The 22619-nt window shown below is 43.0% G+C and overlaps 1 protein-coding gene across 1 annotated transcript in view; it reads left to right on the plus strand.

Annotated features, from left to right (window-relative positions):
• LOC306975705 (nesprin-2-like) overlaps positions 1-22619 on the plus strand; it is a 55814-nt gene that overhangs the window by 22472 nt on the left and 10723 nt on the right. Inside the window, exons 8-11 of the mRNA XM_079573374.1 lie at positions 9816-9978; positions 17445-17632; positions 19059-19209; positions 21283-21465. Coding sequence (XP_079429500.1) covers positions 9816-9978; positions 17445-17632; positions 19059-19209; positions 21283-21465 — 685 coding nt within the window. The remainder of the gene's footprint in view (positions 1-9815; positions 9979-17444; positions 17633-19058; positions 19210-21282; positions 21466-22619) is intronic.

Here is a 22619-nt window from a genome sequence, read left to right on the forward strand (position 1 = left end):
ACCAGTTTCCTTTTACACCTGGAGCGCGGTCAGCCTGTGAGTAACATGGAGCCCTGCGTGCCACAGCGGAGAGGTCAAACTGTATTTGTAGATCAGTGGGCTGCCGCCTCACCTCCTGCAGGTTAATCCAGTCTGCCCACTTCAGCCAATCACAGACACCGAAACCAGCTCCGGTCTGCGCTCTCAGCCAATCACAAACAAGGACAGAAACAAGCTGATTAGGAGCGGACGACACGTGCACTTTGTCGAGAGACGAGGGAAGATGCGGCGCCGTTTCCACGAGAACTACTGCATGGGGTCGACTCGAGTGTTTTCTTTATCAAAGGCGTGAATAAGGATGAAAAGAGGTGCACATTTTGCTTTCCAAAGAGCGCAGAGTCCATGTATTTGAGAATACTTACTCAAAAACTCTACCTGAACATCCATAAACAGTGGTTCAGATGGATCGGCCGCCACAGAATCCAGAACCTAACCACATTGAGAATCTTTGGGATCTTTTGACAATGCAGAAGCTTACAGAAACAACACCAAACCTGTAATCAAAGCTAAAGGCGGTTCAACCAAATACAGTATTGGTGACTTTTCTTGATGGTCATAATCCCAGGATGAGGGCATGGGCCTATACAGCTCTATGGGAGAAATGTAGTTATTGTAAGAAAAACACATAAAAACACAAACTCAAAATACAACCTGCCATGATTGAGGCTGTTGTGGGCTCAATATCAAATGTGCAGCTCATACACAGTTTAGGGCACACAATTTTGTTTTACCGTTTGCACATTTTAGATTAGGCTGTCCGAAAAGGACTGGGGGGAAGTAAACACTTATTTAGTCCCACCCCTTTTAAGCACTCTCAGTATCTTGTTCTATGTACTTACTAGGCTTCCTTATAACAATCATTTGAGCATTGTGATCTAAATCCAAGTTGTCAGGAACACAGTGTGAATAGCACCTACCAATCATCACCTGGTTTACAACACACCAGATGGTAGTTATTTGGTATTGACTGATTTCACAAACCCGCTGTATTATTCTTATGGCAGAAAGGCCTTCCTGTTGGCGAACATCACGTGTTTTTGACCCTCCTTGCCTCCAGTGTCTGCGTACATTGGTGTATGAATGAGAATGTGAATGGGTGACTGGTTCTTTACTGTAAAGCGCTTTGGGTTTGATAAAGGTAGAAAAGCGCTGTATAAGTTGAGTTCATTTACCATTGAATATTGTCACCACTTTTGGACACACTTGGACAGAATAATTATAACTGGATTTTCTATGCATTGACAGAGAAGACAATGAACTTTGAGACACTTTTTGTTTCATGTAGATTCTCCCAGTAATGACAGACATAAACTACAAGAACTGAATACTATCAAGCTTTGGTTTTAATGACTTTTATATATATATACTATATCACCTTTCTACCAGCTTTAGGCACTCAAAGCCTCAACATCAAGGAACCAGTCACCCATTCACTCTCTATTTCATGCACCAATATACGCAGACACTGGAGGCAAGGAGGGTGAAGTGTCTTGCCCAAAGACCCAACGACAGTGTGTCTCCTGTGACCTTGAATACTTTGCTTGTTTGAGGACATTTCAGACTGAGGTCATCTCGCTTGAAATAAGGAATTAAAACTGCACTACAAAAAGTAAATATCAAGCATTAGCTTAAAAGACTTGAATTGAGGAAATATATGTTGTTTTGAGTGGTTTTCACTCATTTAGACCCTTTTTCCTGATCTGACCAAGATTATTTTGCTAGTTTGATGACATTTCAGACTGGTTCTATGGTAAATCTCGCTTGAAATAAGAAAGTAAAACTGCCAATGGGACAAGATCATTTTTCTTACCCCATTGGCAAAGAAACTTACTTGAAATAAAGGCAAAATGAATTGAAATGAGTCAGAAACCTCTCAGAACAAGTGAAATAATCTAGGTCAAATGCCCAACTACATCTTAACTAGTCAAAACAATAAAACATTTGATTATTATGCTCAAATTGAGACATCTAAACTAATCTAGTAAATTACTTTTTGCAGTGTGCCAATGGGACAAGAGCAATTGACAAAGGAAATAACCAGATACAAAGACAAAATCTTCACTGTGTTTAGATTGTTGTGACGTCGTTGATGCTAAACTCCGTGTGACTTTTGGGAAACGAAGACTCATATCAGACAGATCCGTCTCCCAAACATCAGCTCTAACAGACTCTGACAGTCGCTGCATGAGTTCCTGGTTGCTCACTGTTATCGTTGGCTCACTTCCTCTCTCTGAGCTCACCAGTTGACTTTAGCCCCTCTGGTTTGTTTTTCCGATGTGCCTTTTGACCCTCCGCGGCCTCCGTCCTCCCCTCTCAGCCTTTACTCAGGCCTGGGTTCCTGACATGGACACGGTCAACGAGACTTCGAAAACCAAGGAGCTGAATCAGGGAAATAATCCTGTTTGGAATGGTAGTTAAGAAAAAGATAAGGAACGCCTTCACGGGATGATCCGGACTCGGGCCTGGGTCCCGGCTCGTGCTGGTTGACTCCGTCTTGTCCCGCTCAGAGGGCGCTGCACAGCTGCCCCGGCACGAGCCCATTGTGTCGGCTCCGGCTAAAATCACTGCTCTTTGTGTGGGTGCAGACGCAGATGGAGCAGATGCTTGTCTCTTCCTCTCGCTCTCGTCCCCCCCCCACACCCTAAACTCCCAGTGCCCCTCACTTTCACTCACAAAGGGGAGAGAAATATTACTCCCGGAGGCTTGTTTCTTTCACTTATGAAGCTGTAAACACCAAGAAAGCATTTGTTTTCAGTTAATCCAATCCATTTTTAAGTAAGTCAGTGCTTTATTGCCGGGTTGCAGGTTCTAGAACAGGGGTAGGCAACGTCAGGCCCTCCTGCACAGAACCTCTGGCCCCCAAGAAGATTTTGAGAATATTATTATGCAAATAAGGGATCAAATACCTACATCCCACTTGGTCATATATAAAACAGTGATTCTCAACTGGTGGGTCAGGACTCAAAAGTGGGATCGCGAACATATAGGGTACTTTTTTTTCAATATTTTCCATCTGAAACTACACGGAAACACACTGGAGTCTGTTAAAGTTAGTATTATTGGGTTGTTTTGATCATAATTTCAGTCTTAACAGCAAATCTACGGCTTGTTCAATAAAAACGTGTGATAAATACAATATTTTATAAGATATATGGCAAGTTACAGGGTTGCAGCTTGTCATTAAGGTAATGGTGGATCCACCTTAGAACCACTGATGTAAAACATTGGCATTTGCGGAAAATGGTTCTTAACTTAAAGCTACAATAGTGAGGTTCGGCCCTTGGTGTTTTGGCTATGATGAAAATCGGCCCTCCATGATGCTAACTTGCCCACCCCTGTTCTAGAATGTGTGTGAATGAGTTTTTCCTATTAACAGCATTACACTTTCACAAGTCGTATCTAAAAAGGAAATTTAGGAATTACAGAAATAATAAATTAACTAATATCAGTCACTGGGTCCATGATCTCTCTGTACCAGACCAAAATTGTCCTCAAAAACAAAATCATTTTACCTCGACATAATAATATAGGCCTTCAGAATGCTGTGACGTGACTTGAAACCCAGCAATTGTCATTATGTTGAAATTGCGTCCAGGTGTTGGATCAGTTGCTGTGGGTCAACCTGAGCAGCATGTTTTTTGGGGGTCGGGGAAACTACCTTCAGTCTCCTCTGAAATGGTGCAGCGCCTCCAGGGTTTGTCCCTGTTTCAGAGCGTGGTGTCCTGCACTGGTCAGCTCCTCCTCTTTCCTGTTCCTCCTGCACAGCTCCCACAGTCCTTCACCATCTTCTGGGAATAGCGTAGCAGATGAATATAATCCGTCTTATCCTCCAGTGAACGTTCATTAGCCAGAACAATTGTAGGGATAGAAGAATTGCATGGCTCAGCTGTGAGTCTTGCCCGTATACCTCCTCGTTTGCCCTTTTTTTGTTTCCTTGGCGCCTCTTGTGAAGCCTCCTCTTTGCTGCAGGTGTGACTTGATTGTGGAAACTATTTCGACCTCAGAAACGTCTCCTCAGGCTGAGTTTAAAGTTCACAAACCTCCTAATTTCCCCACAGACACACATGTCCTTCTGCTCCAAAACAATAATCTTCTGTTTTACAGGCCTTTTCGTCCCCAAAATAGACATTATCATTCCTGCAGGCTTTAATAACGCGCATGTGAGAATGTCTAGTAATTTGTCAAACTTGTGAGTCAAGCTTGTAATGCAAAGACTTTCTGATGTTTTCATGCTCTAACTTTTGCACATGCAGAAGCTGTTTTTATTGATACTCAAGCGTTTATAATTCATCCTTCTGCAACATAGAGCGCAGAGATTGAGATGGCATTTGTGCAACTCGCTCCACATTAGGAGGCAAAGGTACATGTATAGCAGCCCCCGGGACAACCTGAATTAATGAATTTGTATAAGCAAATTACAATAAGCCACTTACATTATGGCCGTTTTTGTTCTATCATCTGCTCCCATTAGAAACAATACTGTCCCGTGTTTGAATTAGCCCTGAGCCAACACTTAACCAAATGTCAGATTAGTTTTATGGCTTCACACGTCTTTGTTTTAGCCTCGGCGTCGACGTCTCACCTGCCGTTTGCTCTGGAGCCACTGTTTTTGCAAAGCAGTAAATTTAAACTTGTCTGAAGTGGGTTTAGAGGCAGAGGACAGAGGCAGATGGCGCCGCTTCCTGCTGAGGATGAAAATGACCCTGGGTCATAAACACACGTGCGATCTTTAAGACGGCGGAGACTTTATGAGGTTAAGTTAGGTTAATGATTACTATGAGCCGTGTGTGAATTCAAAGGAAAAGCAGACAGGAGACATGAGGTTTGTGGGTAATATTGGGATTTATGCTTTAAGGCGAGACTCTGCAGGTGAAAAGGGAAAATAAAATAATTTTGAGATATTAATTTGACACGTTTACTGGAGCCTTTTGGCATAATTAATCTAGAAATGGAACAAAATTGGTTTTGTTCTCCTTTTAGTCTATACACAATAATTTGTATCAATTTCATAAACCTTCAGGCTATTTTTCTAACCTCTCTGTGAAAGTGAACCTGAAAAGTGACCCTGTAAGTTGTGAAAAGTGCTTAAATCTTTAATTTGGATGCTGCAAATATCAGTTTGGACACAACTAACATTTGAATTTAGTGGCTTCCTCCTCCTTTACAAAAAGAAAAGGAAAATCAGGCAAACGGGCTTTAATACAGGTCATTTTCTCACAATTTCTATACACTCATGCAACAATATGTCCACTTTATTCTCCAATAGACTCCAAACTTTCTAGGCTTGTATTTCCAGATGGATTCAATTCATGCCTCAGTTATTGAGATTCAAACGGCAAAAAACAAGGCAAAATTAGCATTATTGATTTTTTCCCCCACTTTTTCAGCTTCTTTTGTTGCTGAAATTGTCAAATGTTTATATGAAACCATAAAATGACAAATAAACAACCTATTTTTCCACATATTTATGTCAATATTCTACAGTAAAAGTTTGAAATGGGTATCTCTAAGTTATTATTATTTTCCCGATTCCCCTGCAGTGCCTCACCTTAATTGTTAGTATTTCTTAATTCTGATTAGACTGATCAAAATCTCAGTCCCGCGTGGTCCCGTCCTCGCTCTAATCCACTACGTCACACACACGAGAGAGGGGGCGGGGCTTACAGCCAACGACCCGTCACCATCATGGAGCATCTTCCACATCACCACCTGCTCCTCCAGGACCTGCAGCGTTAGCCCGGCGTGAGTGTCTCCGGCTTGGGTACAACCCCCCCTGTCCTGGTCCTTTACTCGGGACATTCAGGGGAGTCCAGGGGGGTAAGGGGGGTTTGGAGAAGGGAGGGAGGGCTGGGTTTGTGCGGATGGGGCTAGCTTTAGCCGCGGCGTTTGTGTGTGTTTTGATTCAAGCAGAGCAGCAGCAGCAGCAGTATGGGTCTGTGCAGCCTGTTACCATCCAATATTTCTGAATGTACTTATTTATAACCAAGTCAGGTTTTACAGATATTGGTCTGATGAGGAAATACTGCAATTCAATGTGAAGTTTTGTTTCTTGTGACTAATTTAGGGTTTGTAAAGCAGCAAGTCAAATTTATTGTTTTTTAATGCAATTTTAAGGCCCATATATTCTATACTTTTATGGCCAATGCAAAACAAACCCTGCATATTTTCTTTCTTAAGGTCAGCAAGGGGAGGAATGAGAGGAAATATTGATATTCAGAAGGAATTGCATGCATTTTTTGAGCAAAAAGTTGTGTTTCAGCCAAAACAGAGGCTGAATGGGATTTTGGCCATGTGTTGTTTTTGGCAGCCCTCTTAGTCATTCAGACAAAAATGCTTTTTAGTCTTAGTCACATTTGACTTATTTCTATTTGCCATAGATTTAGTCCAGTTTTAGTTTTAGTCGATGAAAAGTCAAAAGTCAGTTTCATAATAAAAAGAAAAAGTATTTCAACAAATTCATTTAGGGTTGAAGTGTTGGAAATGTGGATGAAGGTTGTATTAAACCTTTGACAGCCATATTTTTTATATTGTCGACAAACTTTTGAAGCAAGACTAATAAAAGCAATGTCATTTTTATTTCAAGGCCTATCACGTTTAAGGCCTTCATTTTGGCAGACTGCAACGACTTAGCTGAATACTTTTTAGTTCCCCACGGAAAGCATTTAATAAATTACTTTACAATGTGTGTTATGATCTATTCTGAGACCGTTTACAAATGAGGAGGAACGTTTCCATCAACGCACATTCCGTTTACAGTGGTATTTAGTGTTGCTTTAATAATTAAGTGGGTTCATGACACACAGTCTTTGCCGGTTGCCTGTGTGAAGACGAGCGCTGAGTGGAAATGCCGGTTTGTGGACGCTCTTGTGAGCTCTGTGACAGGAAACTGGGCGAGTGCTGTTTGACGACGCTGAAGTCAAATGTAAACAAAGAGCCTTTACAAACCCAGAGGCCGACAGCTCGAGGTAATAATGTCTGAAAACTCCACACCCTCGTGGGAAACGCGGCCAAAGTCCTTCTGTTATCAACGCACAACTGCACTTTATGGCCAGCAGTTAGTGGGGAAATGGTTTGCTCTGGATGTGCAACTGAATAAGAGCTAAATAAAAATGTAAAGAAGGGACTATAAACATCAAAAGGTCCAATGACACAATCTGAAAGAGTCTCATATCATTTAAATTCACTGCCAAAAGTACAGTTCTGTGTGTGTTCATGTGGGAGAGACTTCATGACACAGTGGAACTTGATTAAATATGATTATGTAAATGTAAATGTAAAAAAAGCCCAGTGGCTGCATATAGAGCGAGAACAAAGTCGGGCCTAGAACAGATCCCTGGGGAACACCACAGGTGAGAGGGGCTTTTACAGGGGCCAATACTCACCATTTTAAAACTGTATCCCTGATGACCTGATTATATTAAATAAATGTAAAGTTGACTAAAGCAATGTATGATTTAGACGACAAAATGTACATGAAATAACACGACTGAAACGGAAAGAATTGTTTGACTAAATCTCGACTAAAACCGAACTTCATTTTGTCAAAAGACTAAAACCATAGAAATCGCAGAACTGTCTTTCGCTCTGAGCCCATTCCTATAATTTTTTTTTTTTCACATTTTGTTTGCCATTGAATCCTGGACCCGATTTAAATTGAATGTTCTGTCCCCATACAAATGAATAAGGCCCATACTAATGCATGGAGATTTGCATTTATATGATTTCTGTGGTTTCTTTATCATTAACATATTTGAAGATGGTGTTTAGTAGCTATTTGATGTGTATCCAACCCACAATACTCCAAAACGTGACTGAGTTTGAGTTAGCATTTAGCTCAGAGGACACTTTAAGACGCTAATTTGTATCTAAAGTAAAATCGCAAAAGGTCCGTACATTCATTAGTGATTTCTAACTAGGCTTTGACCTCCCCTTAATGTGGACAATGGGTTGACAACAGCTGAAAACATCTGGAAAGTTCACAATTTGTGTTGTTTGGTGGTTAATGCTAACGGCTATAGGAAAAATACATTGAGCAGGCTAACTAGCAGACTTGTTAACTGGATCGAACACCTCTTCTCTTCTATATTTCAACAACTAAAACACAAATAGTGTAATGGGTTATGCAAAATTATCCCTGGCGAGAAACATGTGGCTTTTGCTCACAGGTTTAAAGTCCTCCTGGAGTTTTATTGTGCAGAGAATCGCTCTTTCAGGTCATGTGTAGTTCTGATCTGCAAAAGTGCATGTTTTATTGCCCGATCGTTTCTCATAACGGTTTAATGAACTAGATTCCTGGTTCACGCTGGTTTTATACATTAGTGAGTAAATGTGTGTCAGTGGAGCAGAGATGGAATGTGCCTCGCCTCCGTCCCCTCCTCTGCATTTATCCATGTATTTAACCAAGCATTACCCGTGCATTTAGCCTGTGCATGGTCTTTACTGTGGTCTGTATATAGGTCACGGGGTGATAATGGTCGACTTTTCCAGACTCTACTGTCCCCTTTATAAAGGGTTAATCTGGGGTGCAAATACATACTGTGGTTAAGAGTGATGAGACATTAACACAACTTACATTTATGATCATACTGAAAACAAAAAGAAAAGGTGAGCAAAAGATAAGCTAGCTATAAGCCGCAAAGAGTAAGTGGAGTATTAAAGTACTCATTTTCCATCTTCAACTGGAGTTTCAATTTGTGAATTTCGATTGATTATTTATTTGTTTGTTGATTTTTAAACTGTTTGTTGCATTTGAAGTATTACAATCAGACCCGACCGAGGGATCATTAAGGAGCAGGGCCGGGTAAACGATACCAGTCTGGTGTCGAAAAAAAGGTTTGGTTACTGCTGGTTATCGAGAAAATAAAAGTATCGAAAGCAGAAAATAAATATCAAATCTTTATATTCAATTTTCAATGCTGCGGGTCATCAAAAATGTAAAAGCAAAAAAAAGTGAAACATAAATTGAAGAGAAAATGGAGGGAAAAAGTGGAAAAAAGTGGAAAAAATTGGGGAAAAATTGGGGGAAAACGTGGGGGGAAAAAACCTGGAGAAAATTGGGAAAAAAGTGGGATAAAAATGAAAAAAATTGGGAAACGTTTTTGAGAAAATGAAAAAAAAAATTGGAATAATTTGGGGGTTAAAAAAAAAAAGAGAAGAAAGGAAAAGTATTGAAAGCAGAAAATAAGAAGAAGCATAAATTGAAGAGAAAAGGGAGGGAAAAAGTGGAAAAAAGTGGAGAAAATTGGGAAAAAATTGGAGAAAAAAAAACCTGGGGAAAATTGGGGAAACAATTGGGATAAACAAGAAAACAAATTAAATTTTGTAGAGAAAAATAAAAAAATAAAAAAAGGAATTATTAGGGGGTGAAAATAAAAAAACAAATACAAAAAATTAAAAAGTAGAAACATTGGTTAAAAATTGGAGGAAAAAATAGGAAATACTTGGAAAGTGTTTTTTCCACCCTTTTGTAGTTAAAGGAAGTTTCTTCATTGTTTCACCTCAAACAAATAATACAAATGTACGAAAATGATTTAAGTTTCAGGTGTCTTCAAGGATGAGCACATAGCTTTGGCTGGCCATGCAAGGACTTTAAACCTTTTGTACCATACAGAGAACCTGGGACTTTTGAACCTGCTGTATGTTAGCGCTGTTAGCTTTACTAACACTCTTTAGCTTTATTACACAGATGGTTTGTCATAAGGAAAATGAACTGAATGTTGCTGGTCACCAAAATGAGATGGGCAGTTCACTGACCAGTCCTTGTGCTGTGTTTTCAGGGTGGGTAAACTGAAGGAGACCCTGGTGACGGTGCAGCAGCTCGATAAGAACATGAGTAACCTGAGAACGTGGCTGTCGCGGGTGGAGGCGGAGCTCTCCAAGCCCGTGGCGTACGGCGTGTGTCACAGCGACGAAATCCACTGCAAACTCCAGGAGCAGCAGGTACGTCCCACCAGACCAGACCAGACTGTGCTCTCAGGGCGTTTCTCTGGAAATGAGCTGGTCGACTTCCACTGTCCCAGTATCCATTTACAAAAACAAGCATCCTATGTCACGCTTTATCCAATCAGTATATGGCCATTTTGAAACAATAATTAGACGTAAACAGGGCCGTATTTAAGGGCTAAAGTTTTTTCAGGGCCCCATATACTATTTGTCTGTCTGGTTTCTCTCGCTCTACAATGACAGGATAAATTAACGAAAGAACCGCGGAAGAACCTTTGCTACTGCCAGACTGGGGGGGGGGGGGGGGGGAACTCATTTAAAAGGAGGCTCTGGGGGTCCTCCTACACAGATGTTTTTTTTATTTTACTGGTGCAATTTGGTGCATTCTCATGCATTTTAACAGACCAATATAGGTACATATTTTTTTTACCAGTGTCAACTCAAAGAAAAAGGCTCAGACCTTGTTTAAAACTGGTTTAGACCTGGTTTAGTCCTGGTTTAGTCCTGGTTTAGTCTTGAGTACAAAGTCATCAGATTAAGCCGTACATGTGAGGGAGTCTGCAAGATGCATAGAGAGGGAGCTGTCCTTTTCTCCTTATGTCCATGGGCCCTTCAGCCTGCGGGGCCCCTGGGCTTAACCCGTGTAAGCCCCCACATAAATCCGGCCTTGGACGTAAACTTAAGAGATCCAAAACCCCCTCTGAACAAATCTTTGGCCCCAATATGTCGACAAAATAAACCATAGTTTTAAAGTATTCATACTGCTATGACTTGGTGTGGGCTGAGATACGGTACAAATCCCACGAGATTTTGACATAATTTGCAATGATAAAAAACATTGTATTATTTGTAGCAACAGGAACAAACTAGGCATCGGTATTGATAATGTTTTTACCAATGTTTCTGTTCTTTATCAAATCCGTGATTTCTAGCTCCTAATATAAAAAAAAAAGTCTATATGTGCATGCATGTGGTTTTATATTTGAATAAGGCTAATATAATGACTGTGATAAGTATTATTTAAAGCTTAAAAGTTGATTTCAGAATAAGGAGCTGGACATTTAGATTTATATTTATTCACAGAATCATTTGCCTTAGCTTGGCCTCAGTCTGTGCCAGACACTGACTCACAGGAGATTCACAGGTGACCAGTCTGACTGACCTCTTTCTTCCTCCCAATGTCCCAATGTAAAATCCCTTGTTGATATTCTGCACGCTGTACGTTCTGCCTTCCCCACACTAAAAAAAGAAAAAAAAAAGATTACTTTACATAAACGTCAGGCCCGGGGGCCAAATCCGGGCCTCCAGCATAGAAGCTCTGGCCCTTTCTGGACTTTACTCAAATCAGAGATCAAAGACGTGTTAATCTCTCAACCTCCACCTTCTCCAGTTTGGCTTTACCCAAATCTAAAAACGAATCTACAAATCTAAAAAGTGTTCATATAGCAACAAAAACGAGGATGAAAACTCAACAAAAGAGCTACAAAAATGGGGTGGAAAAAAAAAAAGAGTGAAAAGAAAATCTTGCGGTATTTTGATCTCGCGAGACCTCGGCCCATCCCTAACTATGACGCTACACTTTGTTCAAGTTTTATCGCAGAAAATATAGACAAGTTCGGACATTTTTATGCAAAACAAACCCTTCTTTTTCCCCCTTTTTCTCCCTGTTCACCTGGTTTAATGGCAATTCTACAGTCTGTTGGTTGGATGTAGGACATTGCTATTCTATCCCGCGGATAAGTAAATGTGTGACATTATAAAGTATTTTTTGATGGCTTGTCATTTTCTTGTTTTAATTCATCTTTAGGCAAAAGTAAATATACTTTTCACATAATGCTTTTGTGGCCTTTTCTGTAGTATATTTTCGAAAACACACAAGCTAAATTCAAACTATTTTTTTATTTTACTAGCATGCACTCACCAAAATACACCAAAAAGCTTCACAAAAGGCCTTCTGGCTTATTTCTCTGACAATAACCGCGCAGGAACCACCACGGGACCGTCTTAGGGATATTTCCAACCCTCACAGTGAGACGGAGATGTGCTTTTAACGCCTTTGTTCCCCGGCCGCCCTGTCGCTAAGAAAAAACATGTCCCAAATATAAGTTTTACAGTCCAGTGTGGAGATGGAGTTGGTCGTAGGTGGGCTCGCTGTCAGACCGCGGCGCTGAAGTCCATTAGGAGAATTTACTCAACAATAAAGAGAGAGGGGGAGAGAGAGTGGCATTTTCTACTATTGAGTCTAAAAGGAAATGGAGTCTGAGAGCAGGGCTGAGGAGGGAGGCCGGTTTTTGCACCAGTCAGATCCTCATCCGGTGAACCGCATAGAGCAGAGGTTCTCAAACAGTTCATACAAAGTACCACCAGACCGGGATAAAGAAGCCCCAGTGCCACCAGTGGGACACGGGGCCTGGGCAAGTAGGTTTCAGATGGGCTACCGTCTGAATAACTCATGCTGCGTTTCAGGCCACTCGGGATTTCAGGATTAAGCGGTTTTACAATGACCACGGTTATAAAAGCCTGTGGTAGATTAATCACAAGAAATGTCCTGAAGGGGTTCTGAGGTCGCAGACTCCGGACCTAAATGTTTACAGATATTGGTCACCATGTTTCTGACCCACTTCTCCATTTCTGTGCATACATTTATAATTATCGTAACCAACAAAGTTTATAAAGAAAAAACTAATTGCACATATCGCCTGCACTGGTCTATCAGCCGCAGGTGTCTGCTCTGTTCCAAGCACATTTGAAGGTACATTTACTTTTATAAAAGTGTGTTGTATTTTAAACGTGTGTATTCAGTCAAACTGAAGAGCTGCCCGCACAGCGACTCCTCCTCGGGAGTGTGGCCGTGTTTAGAGCCGCCCTCCTCGGCCTGTTTGTGCACACCAGGGGGTACCTTTGCGGGCGGTATGCAGACACAAAGCCGGTCAAAGGAAATAATAAAAATACGTAGCCCTATGGACCTATTTTATTCTCATTGGTTCAGAGTCTAAAAACAAAGTAGGTATAGTCTATTACGCAGTTGCAGCAGTGAGACAACAAACCTGTGGTTTTACTAGTAGTTTAAGCTAACCTGAATAAACAATGAATAACAAATAACCTGCTGGAGGAATGGGCTAAAATGTCAGTCTCTACATGTGCTAATCGTGTAGAGTCAGACCCCAAGACTTGCTGCTGTTATTGAAGCAAAAGGGGGTTCCACAAAGTATTCATGCATGCTGTATGAATACTTATGCAAGCCCCACTTTTCGGTTTTCTATTTTTTGAAAAATAACCGAATCATGTATCATTTCACTTTCACTTCACAGTTGTCTGTTACTTGTGTGTGAACGTTCAGTAAAAAAAATCAAAATAAAATCTTTATGTTTAGGGTTGTAAACATGACAAAATGTGCAAAAGTTCAAGGTGTATGAATACTTTCAAGAGGCTCTGTATATTGCGTATGCCTTATCTATGCCACTGGTGCACACGGTCCCGGTTTCCCGGTGTTTGAAGCTGCTCTGAGCTGGGTCAGTGGGGCATCGCTCGAGGCTGGCTTTTCATTAATTGAACCCACCATTCATTTAATAATATTTCAGCAGTGAGAGAATTACTTACTACAGCGCGGGAGGGCATCCTGCTGTCTCCGCCCTGGTGTGCAGTAAACACCGCGGACAGAGGTGGAGGAAAACACTGATAGGGTTTGCAACATCCGAAATGAACCGTGTGTGAGTCTCCATCGTCTCCACAACTTTATGTTTGGATTTGGAGCCATTATCGCGAGTTCATTGGAAATAGCCGAGTGTTTTTGTGCAATATTCAGTATGACCATAAAAATCTATCAATTAGGCGCATCGTTGTATAAGTCGCGAGGTTCAAAGGCTGTGAAAAAAGTAGTGGTTTATGATCCAGAAATGACGGTATTCTTTAAATGTGACTTGATAAATACGGACAGCCAAATGTGACAGAACGATCTTCTGTAGAAATGTAGCTTTTGAGAGCGACTGGACCAGACAAGCCGGTCCTGCACTGATTTTGTGTCGTTGCCTGTGATGAACAAAGTGATTATTATCCATGTGAAGTGTATAAAATGAGACCTGGGTATTTTAAGCCAAATTTCCTACTGTCCTCTTTTACAAATATTAGAAGCAGCATTTAAAAGTCTTTCCTTAAAGTTCAGGCTGCTCCGATCTGCAGCTCAAACACGGCTCTCCTGTCACTTTTCAGACGAGAAGAATGCAAAAAAAAACACCACCGCGGTTTAAGAGGGAGATGGAGAAGGAGACGGGTGACAGACAGCTGCAGACAGATGAGGGGGGGAGATCTAAAGAAGAAAAGTCTTTAGTGTCTGCGTTTGTAAGAGGCTCCTCTCAGACCGGACTGAAGGATGGAGGAGAGAGATCCGACAAAAACACACCGCAGACGGGGAGAGTGGCGAGGGGTCTGGATTCTGTCGGCAATTGTCTCATGAAATCTGCTGAAAAGTTAGGCTGGTCTGGTCTGGCACAGAAGATGATAAAAACCCAAGCTTGCTTCCATGTGACTTTGTTGTGTTGAAATGATACCAGAGCGTCCAAGATGTGAGGCCCTTTGACCTTTGGGGCGTAGGTTTGGTGTCATTGTTGGTGGCGACTCACTACTATGATTAGCAAAACAAAGATGGCTTAGCAACAGCTGTTTCCTGTTTCCTGGCCCAGGCTTCGATCAAAAAAAATAAAAAAAATCAATTTCTTGTTCGGAAACTTTTAGAAAGCATCTTACGCTAGTTATATACATCGCATTGCATTATGAGTTGTTGAAATCTACAGAGATGTGAAAAAACTTGAACATGAATCAGGAAGTAGTTCTTGAGCTGCATTAAAGTGCATTATGAGAATATATTGAGAATATGACTTATTTAGGACTGTCTTGGCTGACACGTCTCTGCAACATCGCGTGGCGGTCGGGGCAGTGCCCCTGGATTGGCAGACCGGGGTGGTGGTCCCTCTCTTTAAGAAGGGGGATCGGAGGGTGTGTTCCAATTACAGAGGAATCACCCTCCTTAGCCTCCCCGGTAAGGTCTACTCCAGGGTGCTGGAGAGGAGGATCCGGCCGATAGTTGAACCTCGGATTCAGGAGGAACAATGCGGTTTTCGTCCTGGTCGTGGCACACTGGACCAGCTCTATACCCTCCGTCGGGTGCTCGAGGGTTCGTGGGAGTTCGCCCAACCAGTCCACATGTGTTTTGTGGACTTGGAGAAAGCGTTCGACCGCGTCCCTCGTGGTGCCCTGTGGGGGGTGCTCCGGGAGTATGGGGTCCGGGGCCCTCTGCTAAGGGCTGTCCGTTCCCTGTATGACCGCAGCAGGAGCTTGGTTCGCATTGCCGGCAGTAAGTCAGACCTGTTCCCGGTGCGTGTTGGTCTCCGCCAGGGCTGCCCTTTGTCACCGGTTCTGTTCATTACTTTTATGGACAGAATTTCTCGGCGCAGCCAGGGGCCGGAGGGTGTCCGGTTTGGGAGCCTCAGAGTCTCATCTCTGCTGTTTGCAGATGATGTTGTTCTGTTGGCTTCAACAGACCAGGACCTTCAGCACGCACTGGGGCGGTTTGCAGCCGAGTGTGTAGCGGCCGGGATGAGGATCAGCACCTCCAAATCCGAGGCCATGGTCCTCCACCGGAAAAAGGTGGCTTCCCCTCTCCAGGTCGGTGGGGAGTCCTTACCTCAAGTGGAGGAGTTCAAGTATCTCGGGGTCTTGTTCACGAGTGAGGGACGGATGGAGCGTGAGATCGACAGACGGATCGGTGCAGCGTCAGCAGTGATGCGGTCGCTGTATCGGTCTGTCGTGGTGAAGAGGGAGCTGAGTCGGAGGGCAAAGCTCTCGATTTACCGATCGATCTACGTTCCCACCCTCACCTATGGTCATGAGATTTGGGTCATGACCGAAAGGACAAGATCGCGAATACAAGCGGCCGAAATGAGTTTCCTTCGCAGGGTGGCTGGGCGCACCCTCCGAGATCGGGTGAGGAGCTCAGCTACCCGGGAGGAGCTCGGAGTAGAGTCGCTGCTCCTTCACGTCGAAAGGAGCCAGCTGAGGTGGCTCGGGCATCTGTTTCGGATGCCTCCTGGTCGCCTCCCGCGGGAGGTGTTCCAGGCATGTCCTAGTGGGACAAGGCCTCGTGGAAGACCCAGGACACGGTGGTGGGACTATGTCTCCGAGCTGGCCTGGTGTCGCCTCGGGGTCCCCCCAGAACAGCTGGAGGAAGTGTGTGTGGATCGGGAAGTTTGGGCATCTCTGCTGAGACTGCTGCCCCCGCGACCCGGCCCCGGATAAAGCGGAAGAAAATGGATGGATGGATGGATAGATGGATAACATCAGTTGCAGGGTCATCATAGATAAAGGTAAAGTTCCAGAGCAGTTTGACTCATTTCCCATTGACTTAAAAGGGGCTAGATGCAAGTTTGCCATTTTATGCTCACTACTGCCACCTCAGGTCATACGTGTAACTGCACCTTCTATATTAAGCTCATGCTTGATGGCAATTCGGACCCGAAGTAATAACTTTTTCAGTGACAGTGCAGGATTTTAGAGGCAGTTGTGGCGAATTGGTCAGTCTACACCTTAGGACATTGCTGGAACATAAAGGGGGAGGAAAATATTTAATTTTAACATTTTTAAACTCCATATAGTCCCTTTAACAACTTCAATCTTTAGCAAAAACTAAATATAATTATGTTAAGTATGTTTTAGGAAAAAATGTGCCTAATGTGTCAATATGCACTTAGCGTAGCCCCACAGCGCCTCCTATTGGCCAATTCCATAGCTGTCTAGAGATGTTTCTCCTAAAGGCGCAAACCAGAAATTGAACAGATCTCTAGTGACCCAAGTTTACCTGTCATAATCCAGTTTATTGTGTCAAACGGTGGAGCAGTTGCCTTATAGCCAGAAGGATGGCAGTTCCTATTGTTGTTGTGTGCTCGGACGAAGTCCTTCAACTTACTGGACTGTTTAAGCTATAGAAAGTCCTAGCATCAGAGAGGACTATAGGCTGGGCGCTGTTAAACTATACCAGTGTGGTATCGAAAATGAAGTGTAGGAACTATATTGGTGTCAAAAAGAAAGTTTTGCAGCCTGTTGTGTCCAGGAACAGCATTAAAGGAAGTTACTTGGTTGCTTCAGCTCGAATAAATAGTATTTTATGGAATAAATTAACATTATTGTTCTGTTTTCTGTTTCTAAATGTAATTTTTAAGTATAGGTGTCGTATCATAAAGCATCTTTCAGGTATTGTATCATAAACCAAGTACCACTATCGAGGGGGGAAAGTAATGGTACTCAGCCCTAGAAAGGATTCTGTTGTACATGTTGTAGTAGGTGGTAGCAGAAACCAGAGCACTCAAAAGAAACCGATGCATGTGGAAGATAAACTATACAAACTCCACGCAGCCTGAGTTCCTGCTCTTCAAGACCGACACGTTTCTCATTTCCCATGTGGTTTCCCGCAGGAGCTGCAGCGGGACATCGAGCAGCACACGGACAGCGTGGCGTCCGTCCTGACGCTGTGCGACGTGCTCCTCCACGACTCTGACGCCTGCAGCAGCGACTCTGAGAACGACTCGCTCCGACAGACCACCGTGAGCCTGGACCGGCGCTGGAGGAACATCTGCGCCATGTCCATGGAGAGACGCATGAGGTACGGGCGTACACCTGCAGGGAGGGGCCATGGAGGGACAATGCAGGCAACGACTGGCAGGGGGCGCTGTGACCATGGAGAGTACAGGCACGGACAGGCAGGGGGCGCTGTGACCGTGGAGAGACAATACAGGCACTGACTGGCAGGGGGCGCTGTGGCCATGGAGAGACTATACAGGCACTGACGGGCAGGGGGCGCTGTGGCCATGGAAAAACAATACAGGCACTGACAGGCAGGGGGCGCTGTGGCCATGGAGGGACAATACAGGCACTGACTGGCAGGGGGCGCTGTGGCCATGGAGAGACAATACAGGCACTGACTGGCAGGGGGCGCTGTGGCCATGGAGAGACTGTACAGGCACTGACTGGCAGGGGGCGCTGTGGCCATGGAGAGACAATACAGGCACTGACTGGCAGGGGGCGCTTATTTTATTTCAGTGCAAAACAATATATTATATACAAAATAAGTACATGTACATTTGATGCAGTCTACTAAAATTAATGAAATAATCAGAAATATTAGCTACTCTGAAAAATCTCGTGGCTTTTAAGTTTGCAAAGTGAGGAGAGATAGAGTGAAATGAAACTCCTCCCTCTTTAACCAGAAAGCCCTTCTTAGTTCACAAAATGAGGAGAGCAGGAACAGAATTGGCAAAAGTAAATGATCAAGCTCCTCCCCCTCCCTCCTGATTGGACCTGACAGGCTATAAAATTTGTAAAACATTTAGACTTCCAGACAATCACCTAAAGCTGGGGTACCTGACTTTTTGTTACCAAACGGTCTCCCATCCAAGTACCGACCAGGCCCTTCCCCGCTGAGCTTCCAAAGTCTGACGGGATCAGGCAGAGCAACATTAAATTAATTTAATTAAGTTAGAGTAAATTGTTTCTACCACCACAGAGTATGTTGTAAACACTGCTTAAAGCTGACCTTGTTTCATGGTCTTCACCGTTTTTTGGGTTTGAAACATGCATATCAACAATTTGTTTGAACAATTTGGACATTCAGGAGGGATAGTGAGAGCTAGAAACAAGTTTGGACCAAATAAAAAAATGTCATAGTTTGTGCAGGAAAAATCAGGTATGCCAGCTTTAAATCTAGCAAGATCTTGTGGCACAAGATCTTGGCCCATCCCTACTCCCCTCAGAGTTGTCAAGGAGGAATCTGTAGCCTGGCTTTTAAGCTGTTAGTGGCAAATGTAAAGTCTCCATAGGATTCGATGTTAGAGCGACGCTTCTGGAGTTGCCCCTAGTGGCTAGAGGGTGGTATCGCAGCAATGTCAACACCCTGCCATGAGGATCGACAAGAAGTGCTCTCCTGGTCCACTGGAAGAGACGCATGAGGCACCGATGGGTTTATACAGACAGGAGGTGTAGAGTCACTGAAAAAAGACTTGACATATTTCATTTTCCTCCTCTTGTCGCAGGATCGAGGAGACGTGGAGACTGTGGTGCAAGTTCCTGGAAGATTACTCGCGTTTTGACGACTGGCTGAAATCGGCTGAAGTCATCGCAGCCAACCCTGAGTCTGAGAACGTGCTCTACACCTCCGCCAAGGAGGAGCTCAAGAGGTTTGAGGTAAATCTGCTTCTTCATGAACCTAAGACGCACGCTTGACACTAAATTGTGACTAAAAATACAGATGTGTCGACTGAAAAGCAAGATAAAAAGTGTAAAATTGTGCTCGGTGGGTAATCTCGCAGCTGGAGTGTAATGGAATCCCGTGTTGTTGCTGGGTTACAGATTAGGCTTTAGTTTAATCTGAGACATGGAGGCGTTGACCTACTGTAAACCTGACCCAGATCTGACCAGCGCTGACCAGACTGGGAGCAGTGGGAGCCGGGGCAGGGATTAGTCCAGTAGATACAGTCTATTCAAAATGCTAGTCAAAGGAACATGGTTTATGGGTTTGTTGTCCTTAATGTGAACATGAGGGGATTTGAATTTTGATATTATCGAGTTTGGAAATCTATCACTGAGAAGAAAAGAAATGAGAGGCGGATTTGAGAACTTAACTGATCCACACATGATAAATAATGATGATAAAATAATACACATGAAACAATCTTTCCAACCAAGGACATGAACCATGAGTGAATGACTGAGCACCTGGAAAACCATTATACCTGCCTTTGTATGTAAAATGAAGGCTGTTACCACAAACAAGAATTCAAAACATAAAATTGTATCTTTTGAATGCTGAAAACTCTTAAAAATGTTACATGACCCATGCACAGTACCGGTCAAAAGTTTGAAAACACTGTTTTTCTCTTACTACAAGATTATTTACATTGTAGATTCTCACTAAAGATTAAATCATGAATGAACACAAATGGAACTACAGTATCTTTTAAACAGTAGTAGTAGAGTCGCTGCTCCTTCACGTTGAAAGGAGCAGCTGAGGTGGCTCGGGCATCTGTTCCGGATACCTCCTGGCCAACTACGTCTCCGAGCTGGCCTGGTGTCGCCTCTGGTCCCCCAGAACAGCTGGAGGAGGTGGACAGTGATGCCAGTAATTAGTTACTTAGTAATGAGTTACTTGAATCTCACTATTTTCTTTTCAGTAACGAGTAATTTAACGCATTACTTTTTCCAGACCAGTAATCAGTTAAAGTTACTTTTCCAAATCACTATGAGTTACTAGTTTGCACATTTTCAGCATGAAGCCAACTCACGACATAAAGATAGACAACAATAGAGGAGGAGAGAGATGGAAATACATCACTATTCTGAATCTATCAGCATTATTGATGTTACTGATGAAATGCACTTCCAATAACGCGAGGGCAAAACCGGATTATTTGCATTTTGAGGCAGGGGAGGTTCTGTCTGCAGCTGATTAATGTAACTATTAAAGCAACTTGTAATCTCACTTAGTTATTTTAAAACTCAAGTAATCAGTGAATGACTGAGTAAGTAGAAAGGAATCAGGAATCTTAAATCAGATTTATTTTTTAAAGCCACACCGCGTAGAATTTTAAAGTTGAAATACAAGCATTTATTTGTGTCAGATATTTTCATCATTGAAAAATACCTAATAAATGTACAAACAAACATGAGCCTTTGCTGTGAGCGGCTCAGCTCGACTAAGACATGACTGTAAGTTTACCGAGAGTGGGGACGTCTCCAGCTCGTCTCCATGGAGATGTGACTAAAGTCAGCAGAATTTGTGATTTAAACAGGTTATGTTCTCATTCAGATCCATTCTTTTGATTACCCCCTGCAGAAATTGTATTTTCTGTGTTGAGCTGGTCATTGAAGGCAAGGCATTTTGTACTGATATACGGTTTAGTCCAAAATGTTATGCAGTGTGCCTTTAAGTAATCTGTGAAAACACTGGTTTCAAACTAAAAAAGTCGCCTTTTGCTTCGATTATAGCTTTTCACTTTGGACATTTTCTCATTGAGCTTCAGGGACAAGGACCTTATGAAGCTCATTGAGAAAATGGAAAGAATAAAAGGCGGCCATTTTGAAGAATTTATTTCACATCTTTTTTGTTTCCTACATAATCCCACATGTTCCTTCATAGTTTAATGACTTCAATGAGGATCACAATGTACGTAGTGTTGTACCGCTGTAAGACTAAAGCGTTATTATTGTGGTTTTGGTGATCCGTGTGACTAACTTCCCCGTCCGTGATGTGACCCCCAGGCGTTTCAGCGGCAGGTGCACGAGCGTCTGACCCAGTTGGAGCTGGTGAATAAGCAGTACCGGCGCCTGGCCCGGGAGAACCGCACGGACGCTGCCTCCAGGCTGAAGCTCATGGTGCAGGAGGGGAACCAGCGCTGGGACGTCCTGCAGAGGAGGGTCCACGCCGTGCTCCGCAGACTCAAGGTCAGAAAGCTGCACTGCCCTTCTGTTATCGAGTCGGGACAGAAGGAAGTAGTTGAGCATGAGCTGTGGAAGTAAAAAGTACTGTGTGACAAAACGACTCCAAGAAATACTTCAAAAAGTTACTGAAATGAAGTGAAGCTATGTAACACTTTGAGGCTTTCCTAACAAAAAGGTGTTGTACGCTTCGAAGTCTCTGAGCCGTTTCATTCTCTTTGAACACTGACCTCTTGTGGACAAACTTTATTATTGTGACTTCTCATAATCATGACTGAAGCACCAACACAATCATGTGGAAGAGAAGTTGGGTGGCAGTTTTATTATGTGCAGCCTGATATTGATGTTTGAATGATCAAATCAATCATAGGCCGATAAATAAGAGTAATTTTCTGTGTAACGTGGGTCTGTGGGCGGAGCTCCAGTGGGCGGGGCCTCAGTCACCTGCTGCTAAAGGCAGGACATCAATGCATGATCTTTTTCCTTCATTCAGTCAGAGATAATTTTGGCACTATTTGCTGTAGATGGGGCTCCTTACGTTTCCCTCGCCTGATCAGCTCCACACCTGCTTGTGTATCTGTTCAAAAGCAGGACTGTGTAAAGAATAAGAAAATCTGGCCACATGAACCAGATGTTACTGCAAGAGGCTCCGACACAGTATTTCAGAACATCTGCTTCAGGAAGAGCGATACAAGCTCTGGAGCGCCAAGTTTTTGGGCCATCACTACTTTTTGATGCAACACCAAATATCAAAATATCCTCCAGATCAAGACAAAATGGGTTATAATGTGAAGTAGTGGAATATATTTAAATATTAAAAAGGAGGAGGAGAGAGAGGCTGCAGTGGCTCTGTCTCCCCCGCGGCTTTGGGATTGATTCAGGGAGGAAACATATTTGTAACAATTCGAGGTTCCTGCAGCTCTTAAAAAGTAAATGTGCAGATATTCTAGTGGCAAGACAAGACCGATGGCAAACTTCTCTTGGCTTACAAGTTAGCAGGTGATGTTTTCAACTTTTTTGGCTCTGAAAGGGGGAAAACACACTGTACGCTCCACTACTCTGGAAAATGTCTGGTAGCAACGGTTTGCAATGAGGTATGATTGGACAATGGCCATCTTGGGGGCGGGTTTTTGCAGACTAATAAAAACTAAACATATACT

The sequence above is a fragment of the Gobius niger genome (genome assembly GCF_951799975.1).
Source record: "Gobius niger genome assembly, chromosome: 16".
NCBI classification, from domain to species: domain Eukaryota; kingdom Metazoa; phylum Chordata; class Actinopteri; order Gobiiformes; family Gobiidae; genus Gobius; species Gobius niger.